At 38.9% G+C, this 18,853-nt stretch overlaps 1 protein-coding gene across 1 annotated transcript; it reads left to right on the top strand.

Moving 5' to 3' along the window:
- The first annotated feature begins 609 nt into the window (after positions 1-609).
- ADRA1B (adrenoceptor alpha 1B) lies at positions 610-18,643 on the top strand. The gene is made up of 2 exons (XM_009647041.1): positions 610-1,582; positions 18,081-18,643. Exons 1-2 carry the CDS (start codon positions 610-612, stop codon positions 18,641-18,643), a joined length of 1,536 nt encoding a protein of 511 aa, XP_009645336.1.
- The last annotated feature ends 210 nt before the right edge of the window (positions 18,644-18,853 follow it).

Raw genomic sequence — 18,853 nt, 5'->3', positions numbered from 1 at the left:
TAAAGGCTTCCAATCCAGATTTATGTGGCAAACGCTTTAATTAAGATTGCTGTATTCCTCTTGTTTAGCTTTCACACTTCGCTACGGAAGTTTTAACTGGAACGGCATTGCCCTCTAGCGCCGTGACGGGGCCGGCCGCGGTGATGTCACAGGCAGAGGCAGCGCGAGCCCGCGCGTGCAGCGCTGCCTGAATGCTGCCGAGCCCTTCCCGGAGACGCATGTCAGAGCAGCTAGACGGGGGCATCCTTCCAGCAGAACCACAGTGCGCAAGGGAAAACAGTAAACCTGTCTTTTATTTCAGGGGCATCATGATCGCACCAGCTACTTTCGAGCTCCAGCCAAGACTTCTGCCTGCTAATTTCTGTTTAAACGCGTTCGTATGAGAAATTAAGCAAGTTTGAACAGCCTGTTATTTCTGACAGGCTTCAGAGGACTTCACGCTGTGCAAGTTTTATGTGCTTATTGCTGACAGCTTGCTGGGGAGATGAGCTCTCAATCTCAAACTGGCCGGGGCTTTGCAGCAACTTCTTGGGTGGAGAGATAACTTTCAACTGAACTCAAACCATCTGCGTGTTGTGCAAGGGATCCGATCATAACTTGCTATGGAGGATGATTTTTAAGATGAATACCTACCTTGGCGATAAATCCAATTCATCAATACCTGGATATTTGAAAGGGTCTGCACTAAACAATGGCAATCTTTCTGCAAACAGCTCCAATGAGACAGCAAGCAACCTGGATTCACCTGCCTTGGATATCAGCAGGGCGATAATTGTGGGGCTTATCCTAGGTGCCTTTATACTCTTTGCCATTATAGGTAATATCTTGGTAATTCTCTCTGTTGCTTGCAATAGACATTTAAGAATCCCTACAAACTATTTCATAATTAACCTTGCAATTGCAGATTTGTTGCTGAGTTTTACTGTCCTTCCGTTCTCTGCTACACTGGAAATCCTTGGGTACTGGGTTTTGGGGAGGATATTTTGTGATATCTGGGCAGCAGTTGATGTGCTATGCTGTACAGCTTCTATTTTAAGTCTATGTGCGATTTCTATAGATAGATATATAGGGGTACGCTATTCTCTCCAGTATCCAACTTTGGTAACAAGAAGAAGGGCAATTTTAGCTCTTCTAGGTGTCTGGGTCCTCTCCATGGTGATTTCTATTGGGCCTCTTTTGGGCTGGAAAGAACCAGCACCCAAGGACGACAAAGAGTGCCGTATCACTGAAGAACCGTTCTATGCTTTGTTTTCTTCCTTGGGGTCATTTTACATTCCTTTAATCGTCATCCTCGTGATGTACTGTCGGGTCTACATAGTGGCAAAAAGGACTACTAAAAACCTGGAAGCTGGGGTTATGAAAGAAATGTCCAACTCCAAGGAGCTGACTTTACGGATTCATTACAGGAACATTCATGAGGACACATTAAACAGCACCAAATCCAAGGGTCACAATCCCAGGAACTCCTTAGCTTTCAAACTTTTAAAATTCTCTAGAGAAAAGAAGGCAGCCAAGACGCTGGGAATTGTGGTTGGCATGTTTATCTTGTGCTGGCTACCTTTCTTCATTGTTCTGCCACTCGGTAAGTTGGTAATCAAGGGATTGGTAGGGGAGGGGGAGGAAGAGGGTTAGTTGTTTACTACTAAAATACCATAGAAAAAAATCAGATGAATGGTAAGTAGATATCATTTTGAGAACTGCAGTGAACAGATGAAAGGAAAGGAAATGAAAGTAATTTACTCCTGATGTTAGCTTTTTCAAAGAGTCAGGCTGAAACTTTGTAAAGTGTACAGCCTGAAGAAAGTCTGCTCATCTGGTAGTCCTTCTCAGTGATGGGGCAGATGTCAAATCATGGGACAATATCTTCAGAGTTTATATACTAAATCCCCCTTAATGGTATTTGTTTGAACTGAATTAAGTTTCAGAAACATTTTTATAGGATACTTCAACAAAAATCCTAGTTAAGAACACAAGAAGAGTTTCAGCACTGAAATGTTCTTGGTTTAGTTTACTGTTAGATGTTCAGACTGTAACACAGTAGGTCTTCTGGCATTATTAGGTGTCTTAAATGAAATTAACCTGATCTAATGATGAGGTGCAAAACTCCCTTGAGCTTTGGGAAGCTGAAGAAGTTCTAGTTTTCAGTTCAATTGTCACTGATCAAATCCCAAAGACAAACACACGAAGCCCACTGATCCCCACAGAACAGTTCTCGTTGGTTTCAGCATGTCTTAGTTCAGGCATTTCAGGAGATTGCCATGTGAGCTTTTGGCAGCTGCTTTGTTCACTTTCAACTTTAAAATACAACATTTGATGTAGCCTTAACACAGTGCTCTGTGTTCCCAAGTCCCTGTGAAATTTGCTTATATTGTCTTTAATACTAGCACTACCTCTGAAGTGGAATATCTCAAGACATTGAATTACTAAGCTCTCAAAAATATCTGTCCAAAATTAATTTATCTGAGACACAGACAATCTGGCAGCCTAAATATGGAAAGAGGTGGAAAAAGAAACGGGAGAAAAAGCCTTTATTAATGTTCTGTATTCGTGTTTACTTAGTTACCCTACCAAAACATTTCTAATTGAGTGGTAAGCGAATATTTTTAGACACTGGTAGAAAAATAAACTGAGTTCAGCGACCTGGTCTTGGTGAAGTGTTATGAAATTGTAATTTCAGTGAATGTGTAATATCATTTAGACTAGAATCTTTACTGCAAGACACCTACTTAAGCTACTGCAGGGCAACTTTATAATCTCTAGCTTATTGTATCATAAACTTAAAAATCTTTACGATTCAAGATGTGCATAAAGCTCATGTTAAGGATGTGAAAAATTCAAACAGAAGAAAAATTGTGAGCAAAGTTCTCTTTGACTACTGAAGTTTAAGTCCTTGTGCTGGCTCTTGAAGAAAGTTTATAACAGAGCAAGTTTCCAGCTATTGCAAAAATACATAGAAATGTATTTTCACCATATGGTACTATATGTATATAGTACTACTATGATATGTAGCTAGTATGTCATAATCCCCTGATAAAAGTAGATTCCCTCCTTGCTTTTGACTTATTGAAGGAACTTTGGGGAAAAAAAGCAAACTTTGAATGCAGTAGAGCATATCCTTACCCAGCAGAAGCCAGTAGAGCTACAACGAACACAGACGCAGACCAGTCCATCAAAAAAATTATGGTCACAGGGCAGAAGCAATGTGAGAAACAATTAGGTTTCTTGAAAGCGTGTCAGTTTTCCCTTTGAGAAGTTATTTCAAAACTCCTGGTCTTTCCTGGGAGGTTTAATGAGTTGTTGCTTAAGACACCTGAGTGAAGAGTTTATCGCTTGTCACAATACGATTTTATCTCTCACATAAATTGTGTCTAAGGCATCAGTGAGGCGACAGGCTGAGAGCCTCCACCACAGCCCTGTGTGCTGGCAGAGGTGCTGGGTGGGCTGAAGGGCTAAACCCATGGCTGTGGGCTCCGACCTGACACAGGCTGAGTGACTGTAACCCCAAACACGCTCACTTCAGCGCTGTGAGCACTTGGTGCCCCACAGAGCTGAGGTTCAGAAAGAATTGCCACTGTGTCAGTCAGAAGAGTGAAAAAACCAGCAGCTTGGCATTGCAATACAGACCGCTGGCTCTCCTGCCCTCTGTCTAGAAATCCTTTCAGGGGCCCAACTCTTAACTAACAGCCTTTAGTCCAAGAAAGGAGGAAAAAAAGGCATACGTGATATACAATATAGTATCCAAATATATTTAAATAGTAGGTACTTTCCCTTTGCTTTGGTGACTAGGAATAGCGCCTATCGCTAATCAATTTTTTTAATTTATTAGCACAATCCAGAACCTTGTACTTTTCATCTCTGTGTATCAGTGCAAAGTTAATTAATGATGTTGGAGAAAGACTTCTTAAGGATCTTGCTGTGTGCTGCATTCTTCATACCAGAAATCTTTTGCTTTGTGTCTTGAAGTCACAAAATTAAATGAAACACTGTTAAGAACCCTTACAAAAAGCACACAATGGTATGAAATCAATTTCAGCGCGAGGCAAACCATAGAACCCAGAAGGTACTGATGGTTTACAAAATTCTCCATAGGTGCCCTGGGCTGCTTTAATCACAACCCACTTGTTCATCCATACAGGACTGCAAACTACAATAGCTTTTCCACTACTGAGTCCAGGCTAGGTACTTACCTTCACCATACTGGAAGGAGAGGCTTCTTCCTTAGTCTGTATTTTTCACACCTTATGTTTGCACCATTAACCCAAATCATATCCTCACATCCATGTCTTTATTTTTTTTTTCTCCTTGTTTCACTCAGTAATGTCATGACTCTGCAAAATGGCATTAGCAGAGAAGATTTTTCAGGATCCAACCACAAAACATTTGACAAGTCGGTAAATGTTATTTCTGCAACACCCCAAAGCCATGAAGCCATGTCTTAACAAATCTGCTATATGCAGAGGAGTTTCCCTCATGTTAAAAGTGTTCTCAGCTCTTCTACTAGTTTCCCAGACAACATTATAATTCTTCCACTGTGGCATTTCAGTATATTCTGCAGCTGCCCATTTTGATATCTCAGACAAAGGATTATAGCATCAGGTGACAGATATATACTGGGAAATGATGTGGTGCTGAAAGCAGGGATATTGCTTGAATAAATATTCCACAACAAAGTAAGAGAAATAATATTAACACTTGCAGAGTGTTTTTCAAGCAAGAATCAGAAGGCTTTGCAAGGAAAGCTCTCTGACAGGGCTCTGTATACAGCTACGGAGAGGAATTACGGCACTGACACTATGATGTACTGAGCATCATGAAGTGATCAGCACAAAAAATGACCCAGAGTCTCTTTTTGTAGGACTGAACCGTGCTGCCTTTAGCGTTAAGCACCTGATGATGCAGCAAAACTGGTATCAAAGGGAATCATGTGAGAAATTTGTTTTTATTCCAGTAGCTACCAGATACTCTTTCCAGATAGCAATACAGCTATAGAGTATCCTGGTTGCGGACATTCGTAACTGCTCCATGGCTTTGTAAACAGTTGTCTTGCCACTCAAAATTATTTGTGGTACAGCATAAAAAATAAAATGAAGACTTATGTTTCTTTGAGACCACTTCTTGTGCCATACATTCAATGACTGAGCTTTGAAAAGTAAATATCTTGCTTCTTTAAAATAAACGTTTCTTTTCTTCCCCCTCATACAAATAATTTCTTAGGCAACAGGACTATATTAAATATGCATAACTGAAAAATGCTGAGTAAAATAGATTATTTTTATCTAAAGACTAGAGCCCTGCAAAAATAAGGTAACACTCATTAAAACTCATTTAAACATAGAAATATCCAATTTTATGCCAATACTTTTATTAAAAAAAAGAATCCAAAATGAAGGATCATATGTTTTCACTACTTTAACCAAAGCATATTAACTTCCCCAGCCTATTGTTAACTCAACTCCAGTGGAGATCAACAGAGCATTATGCACTTTCCAGTTCAGAGCCTAACTTCTCCCTGCTCCCACAAAACCTGTGATCTTATCCACTAAAGTCAGAAACAAAATTCTTGTAACTTAACTGCCAGTGGGATAAGGTCCCAAGAGCCTCATAATGAAGATACCACTGTTTTGACTATCCTTATATATTAAGTTTTTGAAACCTCTCTATAAAATAATAAAGAATATAAAAATATTCTGCATGCTACAGGTCAGCCAATACAAAATTATTCTTAAAATAAAACGTTATTCAAGTACAGTATGTAGATTTATGTTACATCAGGCCAACCTCTGCATCTCTGCACCAAGAATACCAAATTAGGCCACTTAGTTTCCCATGGGAAACACTTTAAGGTACTAAGCCCAGTGCTATCAATGCTACTGGATTCTGCTTTCTGCAAGGCTTTAGGTCCTTTTGGTCTTGCCCCTTCTGCCCCTCTCTAACTAGCCTAGTCCTCTAGACTTCATGCCCTCAAGTTAATAGTTACACAGAATTTGGACAAATTAATGATATATGTGGCAATCTGACCCTCTGCCCACTTGCAGGTCAATCTCTGGTACAATGTTCAATTGCACAGGTGATAGCAGGAATAGGATAGCCAATTCCTGTAAAATTAAACATCATAAGGGCATTTCTTGAGCAGTACAACATGTTTTGTCACACGCAGAGGACTAGATTATTTCAAGATGATTCATTTTGCTACTAAAATAGCCTCCCTTAAACCCTTGTTTAAGCCCTTTCGTTTGCAAAGGATGCCAGTCACCAGTTACTTACAGACTTCTATTTTTTAGAACAAAGCAGATGAAACTGCACAAATTCTGAAGGGCTAGGTACTTCCTATATAGAGTTTTGATTTGCAGGTCAGAGGAACAGAGGAAAATCTTAAAGCATACAGTCTTACAAAACCAAATATGAAAAGCAATACAGAAAAATGTGAATACAAAGAAATCGACTCATGGTGACTATTCAACCTCAGGGATGACAGCAACTCCTAGCTGAGGTGATCAGAAAGCTCCAAGGAAGAAAAAATCAGGACTGAGCCACTAGGCAGCAATAGGAATTTTCAAAACTAGTGAAATCAAAGACAGGAGAGAAGTGGTAATTTCAGAGGAAACTCTGCTTTCAGCATCCAGCAAGGCAGTGGACACAAGGTCCTTACGCCAAAGGCACATGCAAACACATGTGCTATTGCTCAGGTTGGTAGTCATGATAAAAGCACTGAATAAAGTTACACATGTGCATATAGTCCTAAATCATTGAGGCCATACCTCAGGATCCCAGCTATATGTTCTTTAGTGTGCCTATCTGTGAAATACAGACATGCACAAACCTGATGAGTGTTTAGTATCTTCCCTAAAGTCGTGCTCCATAGCCCATTGCAAGATTTTGAGATATTTTGATGGGCTTTCAAGTGATATGTAGAAACTGAAAAGCAATAACTATCAGTTTCTAACTAACAAAAGAGAAAAAATATAATGGAAGTTCATACAATATCTTTGTAGCTGTGTTATTCAATTCAATGCTAGAGCCCTATTATTTACCAACAATGTCCCAGACGGATTGCCTCAGTTAAGTCAGAAGCGAGAAGGGGAGGAAAAGACACCAAAGCATGCCCAGTAATTGAAGATATTTAAGTATAATAAATGGCATGTCAGCAGACTTAGATTAGCTTTTATAGACTCCCTTAATCAGCTAATCCTTTGCAAAACAAGCATAAGCTTGGCCCATATTCTTTCTCATTAGCAAGCCACAAAAGTCTGTAACTTTTGGACAAAATAATAATAATTATATCATGTTTCTGTCCATATCTACTGTCAGTTTTAGAGTACCAAACAAGATTCTTACTAAAATTAACCTTGATTTTATCATATTTATGTGAGGGCAACACAATTTAAACGCAAGTGAATTCTCTCCATGGTGTAAGTCATCATAGCTGTTCTGGACTGAGATGTGGTAGACTAGTATATACAAAGGTATATAGGGTTTGTGTCAAAAATGTAAGTCCTTGATGGAATTTTTTCATATCTCATGTATTTTCCATATCTTGTATCTCCATATTTTGTTATTTAAGATATACTCAGAATTTTTGCTAATACGACGCCTATGAGTGGGGCATGAAAGCCTGTTGCTTTTTTTTAATTGTTCTTTTTTAAACTATAGATGGCCTCTTTCTTTTTCTTTCTGGGCTGTGCAAACAAAGCTCCTATTTGTCTTTTCTAATGCTCTTCTAAATACCAACTTGCAAATGGTTTGTTGTACCATAAGTTTTTAGAAATAATTTTCAACTCCCAATGCTTTAAGCATCAACATCACCTTTTGTATGATGCTGCAGGAAGGACAGTCATGGACTGCAGAGCAGAGAAAATGATAGATTATCTCTTAACTTCTCTTCTGCCTATTGGAGACAATCTTACCGTGCCAGAAGCGCCAATGTTAGTAGCTCTGCAGTTAAACACGTAGGCACTGTCATTTTAAAAATGCAAATATAACTGCTCTGCTTTGCAATTGCTTGTACTATAAGAAGGTGTAGCAACTCTGGGTTGTAATAAAAAGATCTGATCCCTATCAATTCCACCAGCAAAGCTTCAAGGGAGGTAAAGTCCTGGTTTTATTTTGGCCATTCTAGATAAGTGTATTTTTGGAGCCTTTAAAAGGCTTTCAAATTTGAGCTATTGTGAATGAAGTTCATGCAGGTATCATAGAAGTGCTTTGTTCATCTAAAATATGAGGCACCCTTTATCAGAGAGAGATAGTGTGGATTATAAGAAATTGTGGATTTTAATTATGATAAGAAAATAGAAACTATAAACTTTCTCAGCCTACAAGACAGCACGGAAAATGTTTTCCTTAGGCTGTGCCCTTACTCGTTAACATATCCATAGGGGGAAGTACTCTTTATGGTCAGATTCTGCCTTTGTGTATGTCTGCTACTTTCATTTTCCTGCTTAAGAATTGTCTACACAGGATCAGGCCTTAGTGGTAGGTGTTACTGAGTTTAGTTAATACCAATAATGTATTGGTTTGCAGACCTTTATTTCCCTGTTTGAATGGGATGGAGGAATGAGTATAAACCACTTTTACCCTGTCAGGACAGTTAGTGGAGATTTCTCTGTGTGAATTCCCTGACTCAGCTGGAAAACAGGGAAATGAAAGATTCAAGGGCTGAGGACTGGTTGAATGATACCTTCATCACTCTTCACAAGTGTTTGCTCACCATAGGGCCAGCAGGCTCCAGCAAAGAGAATCCCACAACTGCTATTGGCAATCAGTTCTAGGACATAAATTCCTCACAACTGGGAGGAATTTTCTTAATAGCTGGCCTAGATCCTTGCACATGTAATGTAACATGCCTATTAATGCAATGAAGAATGAGAACTGCTGTACCTGCAACACCATCGTATTTGCATTTCTATTTCTCCCACATTATCTTCTGCAATATCATTCTCTAGTCAGATATTCCTTATTTGATATTTCTTCTTCCTCGACAGCAAAGTGCTCCCCCCCAACACACACACGAGTTGCCCACAAACATGAGTGCAGCTCTGCAGCATGTTGGTGACTGCAAGGTTACTGTCATTCCCATGGTGTCCCCCAGCCTGGCAGCCTGGGCACTGCTGGGATATGCACCCCAAGGCATCCCACAGAGACACCAATATGCTCAAAAGCCATAACCAAATGCTAGTCATCATTACTGGTTTATAGTAGTTATTTAACCATCTTTCCTTTAATTTTCTTTATTGAATTTTACTCTATTGGTTTTGGATGCCTTTCCTATTTCTCAAGATCTTTTTTCACTGTTATCCTAACCCTCTTCTCCAGAGGCCTGCAGTCCCTCCCGGCTTGATCAACTCCTAATGTTATAACCATGCTCTGTATTTCATCCTCTACTGTTTGTAAACTGTGGGGTTTTTTCCTATATTAAATAAGTCCGGGGGAATGTAAACAAACACTGAATGCTGGAAGGAAAGAAATCAGGAGCTTTAGAAATCCAATTAGCTTTAAAACCTTGGCATGCTGACTTGGCTAAGCATGTGGTAAAAAGGACTGCAGAAAGCTTAAATAGAAGACAAACACATCCTTTCTGCATTCTCTGAACTCATACTCATAACAACTCTGGTCAGAGGCAGCTTATTGCTTTTACTGACAGAATTTTACTAGCTATACACGTGTAGCATTTGAGCTTTCTCTGTTCATTAATAAGTGGCTGTAACTCAGCCATTAACAGCGACCAGCAGTTACGGCTGGAGCAGCAAACGGAGGGCCGAAGTGGAGGTTCCCAGCCAGGCCATCAGCAACCATCAACTGCCTAGCACTGGGAAGTCTCTTGCTGATGACATTACAAATTTGATCAAATCACTTTTCATAGGAAGGTTGAGTTCCATCATAAAACAAGTTTCTTGCAAAACAATACTCATTTTTACAAAAGTTGTCTTCTCAAGAACAGATTGAAAGACAGGGTTTGATATTGTTGAAGCTTCCTGTTTTTCATGTTTCAGAACTCATTTGTTATCATTCTGTATTTTGCAATGTTTTTCATCACTACAGCGATTTTTAAAACATTCTAATTTTCTCTTGTGGAGAATATTGAAAAGTTTACATTTAATTCCAGTCAGAATGACTCCAATCTGCACCAAAATGGAATAATTCTCTCCTATGAATGAAGGAGGATATATTTGCCTTCCAAGCTTACGGTAACTATTTAAATTTGACCAGACTCTATAGCAAAACTTCCAAAGACCTATTACCAATTCTCTAACTATTTCTATTTTATGGTATTCAAATAAGAAGGTGGTTTTCTCTCCAGAATACTTCCATTCTGTGTTTCAAATTTTGAAACACACTATTTTCCACTTGTTATGAATAGAGACAAGTACTTTCAAATTTTATGGCTTTCCTTTCAGACAATGACAAAAACCTGTGCCGTGAAGTCTCCTTCTACCCCATTATTGTTTCATGACATATTTTATTGTGTCTAGTTTGCTGTTACTGGAATATCAACTGACACACAGCAAAGCACTTAAACAACTCCAGAACATTTTGTTTCAATAAAAACAAATGTTGTATTTGTTTTAGTAAACAGGAACATACACCCACCCTAGGTTGGCTCTCATCTAAGCAAAACTGGATTTAGAAGATTTTGAAATATGGATTTTTGTAATGAGCATAAAACATAGCACCTGACAACCCCAAACTCATCCATAGAGACTTTTTCTCCTCAAATTCAGGAAATTCACAGTACTCCTGACCAACTCTTATCTAATCTAAGTATCAAATACTCAATTCTGAACAGAACTGATGATTATATGAGTAATTTAGACACTTAATTGATATCAAATACATAACTTACTGAAAATTGATGTTTAATTAATAGAAAGTCAATTATCACAACATAAAGTCATTAGAAAAGAGATTAGCAGTTGGAGTTAAAAACTAAGTAAGACATAAAGAGAGTAGAAATAAATATTTAAAAATTAAGAGGAAGAAAGGAAATAAGTAACTGGACAGTGAACATGCCTGGACAGAAAAAGAAAAAGCAGAGATATTAAAGAAAAGGCAGACAGTAAAGGAGAATGTGGTTAATTTTAGAATAAAAAATCATTAATAGTTTATCATTTTATTCCCACCGGGTACAAATAATAAATATATGGCACTCTTGAAAACATGCACACAGAGAACACCCTCTCCCATGAAGATGACTTAGGGAAACATTAACATAGGATGTAAAACTATTCAAGTGCTCCTATCGGATGCAAGCTGCAGCATATTGGGCTGTGTAACACGAACGGAGCTAGTAGATGGAGAGAAGTGATTATGCCCTTTTACTCAACACTCATTAGACCATGTCTGGAGTACGGCATCCATGCAGGGGAAGACAATAAACTGGGTTGAGTCCAGTGGAGGCAACCAAAATGATCATGAGGTTAGAGCACATTGCGTGAGGAGAGGATGAAGGAACAGGACTTCTTCAGCCTGGAGAAGGGAAGGCTTCAGGAGACCTAGTGGCAGCATTGACCCTGCTTTGAGCCGAGGGCTGGACAAGAGACCCTGTAACATCCCTTCCCACTGCAATTAATTCTCTAATTCTATTAAGTTCTTGGCTTTCAGTCCCATCATGTATAAATATATATCTATTCCTTGCATGACGGATGAAGGGAGGAAATATAACCACACAATGGGACCCAGTGATATTTCACAAATAACTGTCGTTATAACTGTTGGTCACTTATACCTAGTTGTTTATTTCCTCTGTGTGGCTGGAAGTAGCACACAGAGAAGAATGGCACAGAGATATCGAAAGCAATTTTTGAAGTTTTAGCTCATAAACATTATCTTAGATGTTATTTTTCAAATTTAAACTCTAGCTAATCACTATAGTATCTGATCACCTTGCATATGCACACAACTGGAGCTGCAAGCTTTCTCTCTTCTCCTGGAAGTAGTTTGGGAGGTTTCAACTGGTTGGTTGGTTACATTGGCAGGTCTAATTTTGATGCTAGGTTCTTTCTTCCATAAAGTGGAAGTGGAAACTCAAGCATGTCCTGTGTATTACACTTCTGTCAAGAACCTTGCCACCTATTACATTAAGACCTTCCTTAAATACAAGGTCTTAACTTTCCCACCCTCCTTTCTGTATGAATACAGCAGTCAGTTGTGAGAGGTAGCAAAGGAGCAGATATGTAGATGGAAGGAAAATAACAGAGCAGGAAAGAATATGAGAGAGTAGTGTGTGTGTGTATGTGTGGGTGGGCATGTATGTGTGTTTCTCCTCTGCAGAGGGCTACATCAAAACCTCCTTCAGTGAAGAGTTCTCCTTAATTAAGAGTATTGGGATTAAGCCAGTCCAGATTTTCCTGCTGCTCACTCTGCTATATTAAGGATTTTTCTAAAGTCCATGGAAGTCCTTCTGAGCCTTTACAAAGGCTTTCGAAGACTCCCACTGACTCCAGTGGATTCTGAATTTTAATGGCTCAGTGAAGGTCTGGCCAGATAGTCTGCAGACTATGTGAAGACAATTAATATGGCAAATTGTTTTCCCACAGTGTTTCCTAATTTCATTGAGGGTGCTTTACTTACTTTCTGTGTAATAAAGCATTCATTATAAAGAACTAATCAGACCCTAAATGAAATTAGCTTTTACTAAATAAAATACTTAATCATTTTTATATTTATTTTTGCTCAGTGTATTTCCAAACTGAATAGCTCTATCAAGTCTGGTGAGCACAGCTGATTAAACTAATGGTCCAAAACCAATCAAAACTGATCAAGTTGATTGAGTTTCTGAAATATTTCCTGTTCTCCATTTGTGCTGGACACAGGCTTTGCAAAAACTTCATGGGTAGCATAGGTGCAATCAGAGGTAAGATTGTGGTCCTATGTTTAATAAATCACACAGTTTAGTACAGAAAAATAAAAGAGAATAGAAAACATATATTCCCTTAGAATGAAGCTGTTAAACATGAAGCATTAGGAAAGTGATCAGTTTGAGCAGGGAAGACACTCTGGCTACCCCCATCACAAATAAATCACTGAGGAGCAAGTCATATGCAAAATTTTCCAGCCATTTTGAAAAGCAATCTAAATTAGAAAAAAATATTAGTCTGATGTTTAGAGAATGTGTCTAGTAGGCTTAGCTTTATCATTTTATCAAGGTACCAAAATAGCCCACAGTTGTTTGCTCCTGACAGGTTAATTATGAGGTAAAGTATGTGGGCAGCTAAATAAAATGTATTGTTGTTAATTCCAAGAATAAGGTAGGGAAAAGGGTAACATTAAAAACATACAAGCTAATCAAAATATTTTTCATATCTTTATATGGTGAAAGGCAGAGGAGCTTTGTCTAATAGTCACCAAATTTAACTATATTTAGAAGTACATGGCATGTATAGCAATATCTATCTAAACCAACTTTTGGATCATAAAGAACAGCTTTTCTTCTCTCTCTGTAGACAACCCAGGCTGTGATTCCACCCAATAAGGAGGGATTGGATACAAAAACTCAGAAACTTTCCAAAGCTCTGAAGAGAATAAGTGTCCAAATAAGTATCTGTCTTGAACATTCCACTTTTCTAACAGTTAATCCTCAACCTAAACAATGGATATATTTACCAAGGGGATCTAAGACTACAGTGTCAGTGGGATTCCAGTATGGCAAATGTAAAACTCTGCTGGGCTGCCAGAACTTAAGCCATAAAGTATTCCTGATGAATACAGTTATATTGTGCAGAGTTAATCAGAGAAAGTAGGACTACAGGCATCTAAAGAGGTCATTCAGGGCAGCCTCCAACCCAAAGGCTGGATCAGCTATACATAAATCAGTAGAGGTGTATCTATCTACTCTGTTTTTAAGAGCCATCAGGGTTGGATTTTTATACTAGGGCAGTACGTTCCAGAATTTTCCTGTCTTGCAAGACAGAAAGTGTTTCCCCATCCATAATCTCAGTTTCTCTTGCTGCAATTCAAATGATTGTGCTTCATGTATTTGCCACAATGGACATGGAAAACAATTTCATTTCCTCCTTCTTTGCAGGTAACCTTTATGAATTTAAAGATGAATTGTCACGTCTCTCCTCAGTCCTTTTTCCTTCAATGTGATGAAAGTTGTATTACAAAACTACTACATTTCAGAGGATCTGTAGCTTTCGGAGGTGGGGGATCCCTTCATTAGCCATGGTTCCCTTCCTAGGTGGAGATTTGCTATGATCATGTAGTCCTCGCATATAGCATCTGCAGGGCCAGCAGTGTATCTGATCAATCATATGCACATCTGTTAATCTCAGAAAATATCCTTGAATTCTGCTTTTTCTTGGGTGGTGTTGAAGGTAGCAGGACCCACCAAACACACTATTTGAATGCTCTGTACTACCCACTGTAGTTCTAGTGGTTAAGAGAGTCATGCCAGGTCTCATGGTTCTCTTCCTGATAAAACAAAAACTTTCTTAATGGTGAAGATTGTTTAGCACAATACCTTCAGCTGATTGCTTTTACCTTGCCCCTCAGATTGCCCACTGGTAAAATCAGGAGGATAGCACGAAGTCAGGATGACTGACACGAAAAGTGCTATCTGAGAGCAAATGAGTCATGCTCCTATATATGAACTTATTCTCACTGGGACTGCAGTGACCTCTCTTATTGCTAGGGTCTTCTTGGAATAATTGGCTACCATCTGATTTTTGAAAAAACTAGGAAGTAATAACACATTATACCATAGACAAAATTCATAGATTAAATCCATCTCTGATCAGAGTGTTGCATATATATTAGTAAGGGTAGAGGAGTTAAGAAGAATTCTATCCAGTTTTAATACATCAGTCTGAAGTAAGAGCAATTAACAAACCAGTCTATAAATCAATGGCTTATTTATCAAATTAATATTCCTTGTTCAGAAAAGCATACTTCCTCACTTTCTTGTGAAAACTTAACCTACTAGTTTGTGTATAATTCAAGAGTCAAGCAACACCTGCATTGTGCTGTTTGCAGAACCAGGAAAAAGATGAGAATGAAGTAGTGTTTAATGATCAGTCTTTTCATTAACTCCTTGAGACTTATTCCTGAATTCGTTAGTTTCAAAACTTTTCTACTATTGTAGTTAACTGCAGATCTTTATTTTTAAATCACACCGCCACATAGCTTTCCAAACTGATCTATTTCCAGATTTTCTGTCAATGACTCAGCTAGGGTCATGATAGCTTTTAAATGATTGATCGGGGCTCAGTGATTTTTCTAGAATCAGGCCTGAACACAAGGTGCCTCCGTCAGCCAGGGTTGCAATGAGAAAATTCTCTGCTCTCTTGTGTTGCTGCCCTTTAATATAAAAGAGCTCTGAAAATCCTTGCTGCAGCTGCTGAAAAAGGCCTGCTGTCATTTTTTTCAAATGGCATTTGAAAAATAGATTATGATGAAAGATAGGCATAAGCTCCTTACCTTTTTTTCTTAAGGAACACAGTTCTTGCAGGAGTTTACAAAGGTTAGCCATTTTTTAGCACTCAGCTTTTTACCTTTTTCCCTACTTGGTCTCTTAGTCTTTACTGTATGTGGTTATATTTGGTTCATGTGCAATATAGATTACACAAGCACAACTCATTTGTTGGTTCCCAGTTTTTTTCTCTATAGCTTAGCTCATTTTATTCATCCTTAGGGAATTTCATGAAATTTGTCAGTAGACTTCCTTAATTTTTTTTTTATTTTATTGAAAACTATACTGTAACATTTACTCTGTCTGTATTTAACCTGCCTAAAAATATTTAAATCTTTTAGAAGAATGTCCTGTAGGTTTTCAGTTGTTACAGTATGAGAGAAAGGCAAACCAATTGATCTGGAAAAACTCATCACTGCTCATTCAACATTCACACATAAGAAAAAATGGGAGCTCTTTAGCCACTTCATGAGGTTTACTGGGCTTTAAGAGCTAAAAATAATTTATGTCTTAAAGGACTTCCAGAAAACAATTTAAGAAACTTATCAGTATGAGCTCCAAAGCATTCCTCGTTGTACATGATCATGTTTTGTACTTGTTTTGTAAAGTCACAAAGCTTCTCTTTTCCCTAAACTGAAGGGAAATATTAGCAATTGTTATTTACAAAATGAATGCTGAAAAGGTTTGCAACTGTGCATGTGGGAAGTTTTGGAGCATCTTCCTCATCTTGGCTACAGTTATAAACTTAGATCAACTTTTCCTAAAGCTTTTTAAGAATTTGACACCCATTTAACAGCTTATTCCATAGAATCACATGAATTGTCACTGAATCTTTAATCAAAGAGTGTGCAATACTCACAAGACACAGTTTAAGTGCTTGCATTGATTTTTCTGTTGGAAAGTCATCAAATACAATTCATAGTTTCTCTGATGTTAGACACGTTGTACTCTGTACTTTCTGCGGTATCAATCAGGACAGATGGAGGATCTCCATCAGATGACAGAAGAGGCATTTGTCAAACCCTGCAAATCATTAGCAGCAACAAAGCAATAAGGGACATGGGTTCAACTTACAAGAGTCTTGCATATGGATAAAAAGTAAAGTGAAAAGTCATGAAAGAAGTACTATGAACCTTGTCATTTCAAACCTCCATTAACCTTAAGGGCTAGCATGTTGCTTAGCTCCAAAGCAATAGGCAGAGCTAGTGCTAGCTGGCACCATGCCAAAAGACTGCCAGGGGAAAAATCTGTTATTCTGAATTCACAGGCTCTTTCCTGACTCCTGTTGCCCAAGTGAGGGGGAGGAAGAGTCTCTCCAGCTAGCCGATGCCATCTCAGCATCTTCTTTTCTCTTCTGAGCCAGCTCAGGGACTAGTTGACACACTTAAGAGGGCAGTGGATGTGTGAGGAATGATACATACTTACCTCCCTTTGGCTTTCTTGTGAGTTAAGGAGACTCAGACCCCTATAGTCAGTACCAGGCCAACATTGTCATCTAGATAAACAGCAGTATCTGCTGTCGCACATACGAGCTATTTACCCAAGAAGCTAGGAAGTGCTTTTGCATAGTTTTGAGGCCCAAGCCATGGCCTCTGCATTGCTATGAGATGGGAAATATGCCTAGAATCTTATCCCTCCCCACTAAGGCATCCTGACAGTCACAACTAACTCAGCTACTTTCATAGCCCAGGGAATCTGAAACCACTTTGGTGTAAAAGGTCGCTCTTGTCAGAGATGTGACTTTCAGGCTTGAGTGTCACCTTCCATTTGAAAAGCTCTTCAGATCTAACTCCAGTTCTTGAAATAAGAATTCTCTCCTGAATCCCTGTTCTTTGATTACTTTAGCCAGACACAAAGGCATTTTCCCAGCTGCATAACTGTTGAATGCCTGTTTTGCTCAGTGTCACATACATTCTTTCATAAATCTCCATTTGCTAAAGTTAGCTGATCAACTTCATGTTTTTAATACTAAAAGTACATGAAATGGATTTCCCAGTATGAGTTTTTCATTTGGGCAGCCTCTTCAGGGAAATTATTTGGTTGTGAATGGAAGAGGAAGTACTCATCAAATAACCTCTTTGTTTGGGTTACACCATTTTTATGAATGCCTTGGATATGGGAAGTACCACAATTAACTTCAGGTTTCAAGAGGCTTGTACTATCATAATAATCTAGAAAAATGGGGTGATGTTTAGGAGCTGCCAGAGAATGTATTAGAAGTTGCAAGTATGTCTGAACACACTCCTTCCAGGAAGCCTGGGAACAGTTAGATCTTTTTCTTCAAAAATGACATTCAAAAGCTGTTTGAAGAAAGCACAACCTTGTTCCATGTGTGCACTGTGCAACAGCTTGGACAGGGGAGGTTTGGTCTTTCACTGGGATCAGCAGATGTTAGTGCAACAGATGTGTACATATAAACACAAGAACTGCTTTTTAATTTGTAATTCTACATTAATTATGTGCTCCTTTAGCTTTCAGATGGTGGAAGCATTTCCTTATTAGCTTTAAAAATAAGAAAAATAACATGTTATTACCAAAAGACCAAAAATGAAAGCAACAAGCATTAGGGATTTCTAATAAACAGATTCTAACAGTGATCTGATGGGACATTTACCCTTCCTAAAGACGGGCAAGCCAATTATCTCAGCTATTGTCTCTGCTTGTTTCTTCTGGACAGGATCTCTGTTTTCGGCTCTGAAGCCCCCTGAAACGATCTTCAAGGTGATTTTTTGGCTTGGCTACTTTAACAGCTGCTTGAATCCAATCATCTACCCCTGCTCAAGCAAAGAGTTCAAGAGGGCTTTTATACAGATCCTAAAATGCCAGTGCCATCGTCGAAAGCAGTTGGGGTGGTGGGCCTACAGCTACAGAAACTGGAATCGGTGCTCCTTTGAACACCCTAGAAAGGACTCTCTGGAAGACAGCGGGAGTTTCCTAAGTGGCAGTCAGAGGACATTGTCTTCAGCATCTCCCAGCCCCGGCTACCTGAGCAAAATCACTCACCCACATATGGAGATGTGCACATTCCAGGAATGGAAAAACTCCAGCTCTTTCCTGAGCCCCTTAGAGGAAGACAGCAGACAAAAGGACCCATGCCAGTTCTTTACCTTTAATCTCTTAACAGAGCGCAATGGACATGTTCCTGCTGGCAGCCAAGCTTCTAGCAATCGGGACCATGAGGCCATCTGTGACACACTGAATGGGAAAACCAACTGTAGAGCAAACATGACGCTGGAATGAACAGATTCTAAACAGTCTGTTCTATTTGTACACTAACCGGTTTGACATTTAGCCCAGGTGAAGAAATGGACTTTTGCACGGTTTCTCAGTATAGCACTAGAAGGAAGATGGTGAGGAACAGGCAGATTTATGTCGCGAGAGCAGCAAAGTGTAGGGTAACCATATTCCCAGTCAATTGCCAGAGAGGCTACTGAAGCAAGAACGGAATGC

This window comes from Egretta garzetta, unplaced genomic scaffold (assembly GCF_000687185.1).
Source record: "Egretta garzetta isolate BGI_Z169 unplaced genomic scaffold, ASM68718v1 scaffold209, whole genome shotgun sequence".
NCBI classification, from domain to species: domain Eukaryota; kingdom Metazoa; phylum Chordata; class Aves; order Pelecaniformes; family Ardeidae; genus Egretta; species Egretta garzetta.
The sequence above is the reverse complement of the archived record's forward strand: the minus strand, read 5'-3'. Positions and strand labels throughout refer to the sequence as shown.

What these genes read in the sequence shown, in the direction of transcription:
- ADRA1B (XM_009647041.1), top strand. Translation starts at nt 610, where the DNA reads ATGATTTTTAAGATGAATACCTACCTTGGCGATAAATCCAATTCATCA. An exon ending in CTTCATTGTTCTGCCACTCG is followed by an intron (nt 1,583 to 18,080) that starts GTAAGTTGGTAA and finishes TCTTCTGGACAG; the next exon opens with GATCTCTGTTTTCGGCTCTG.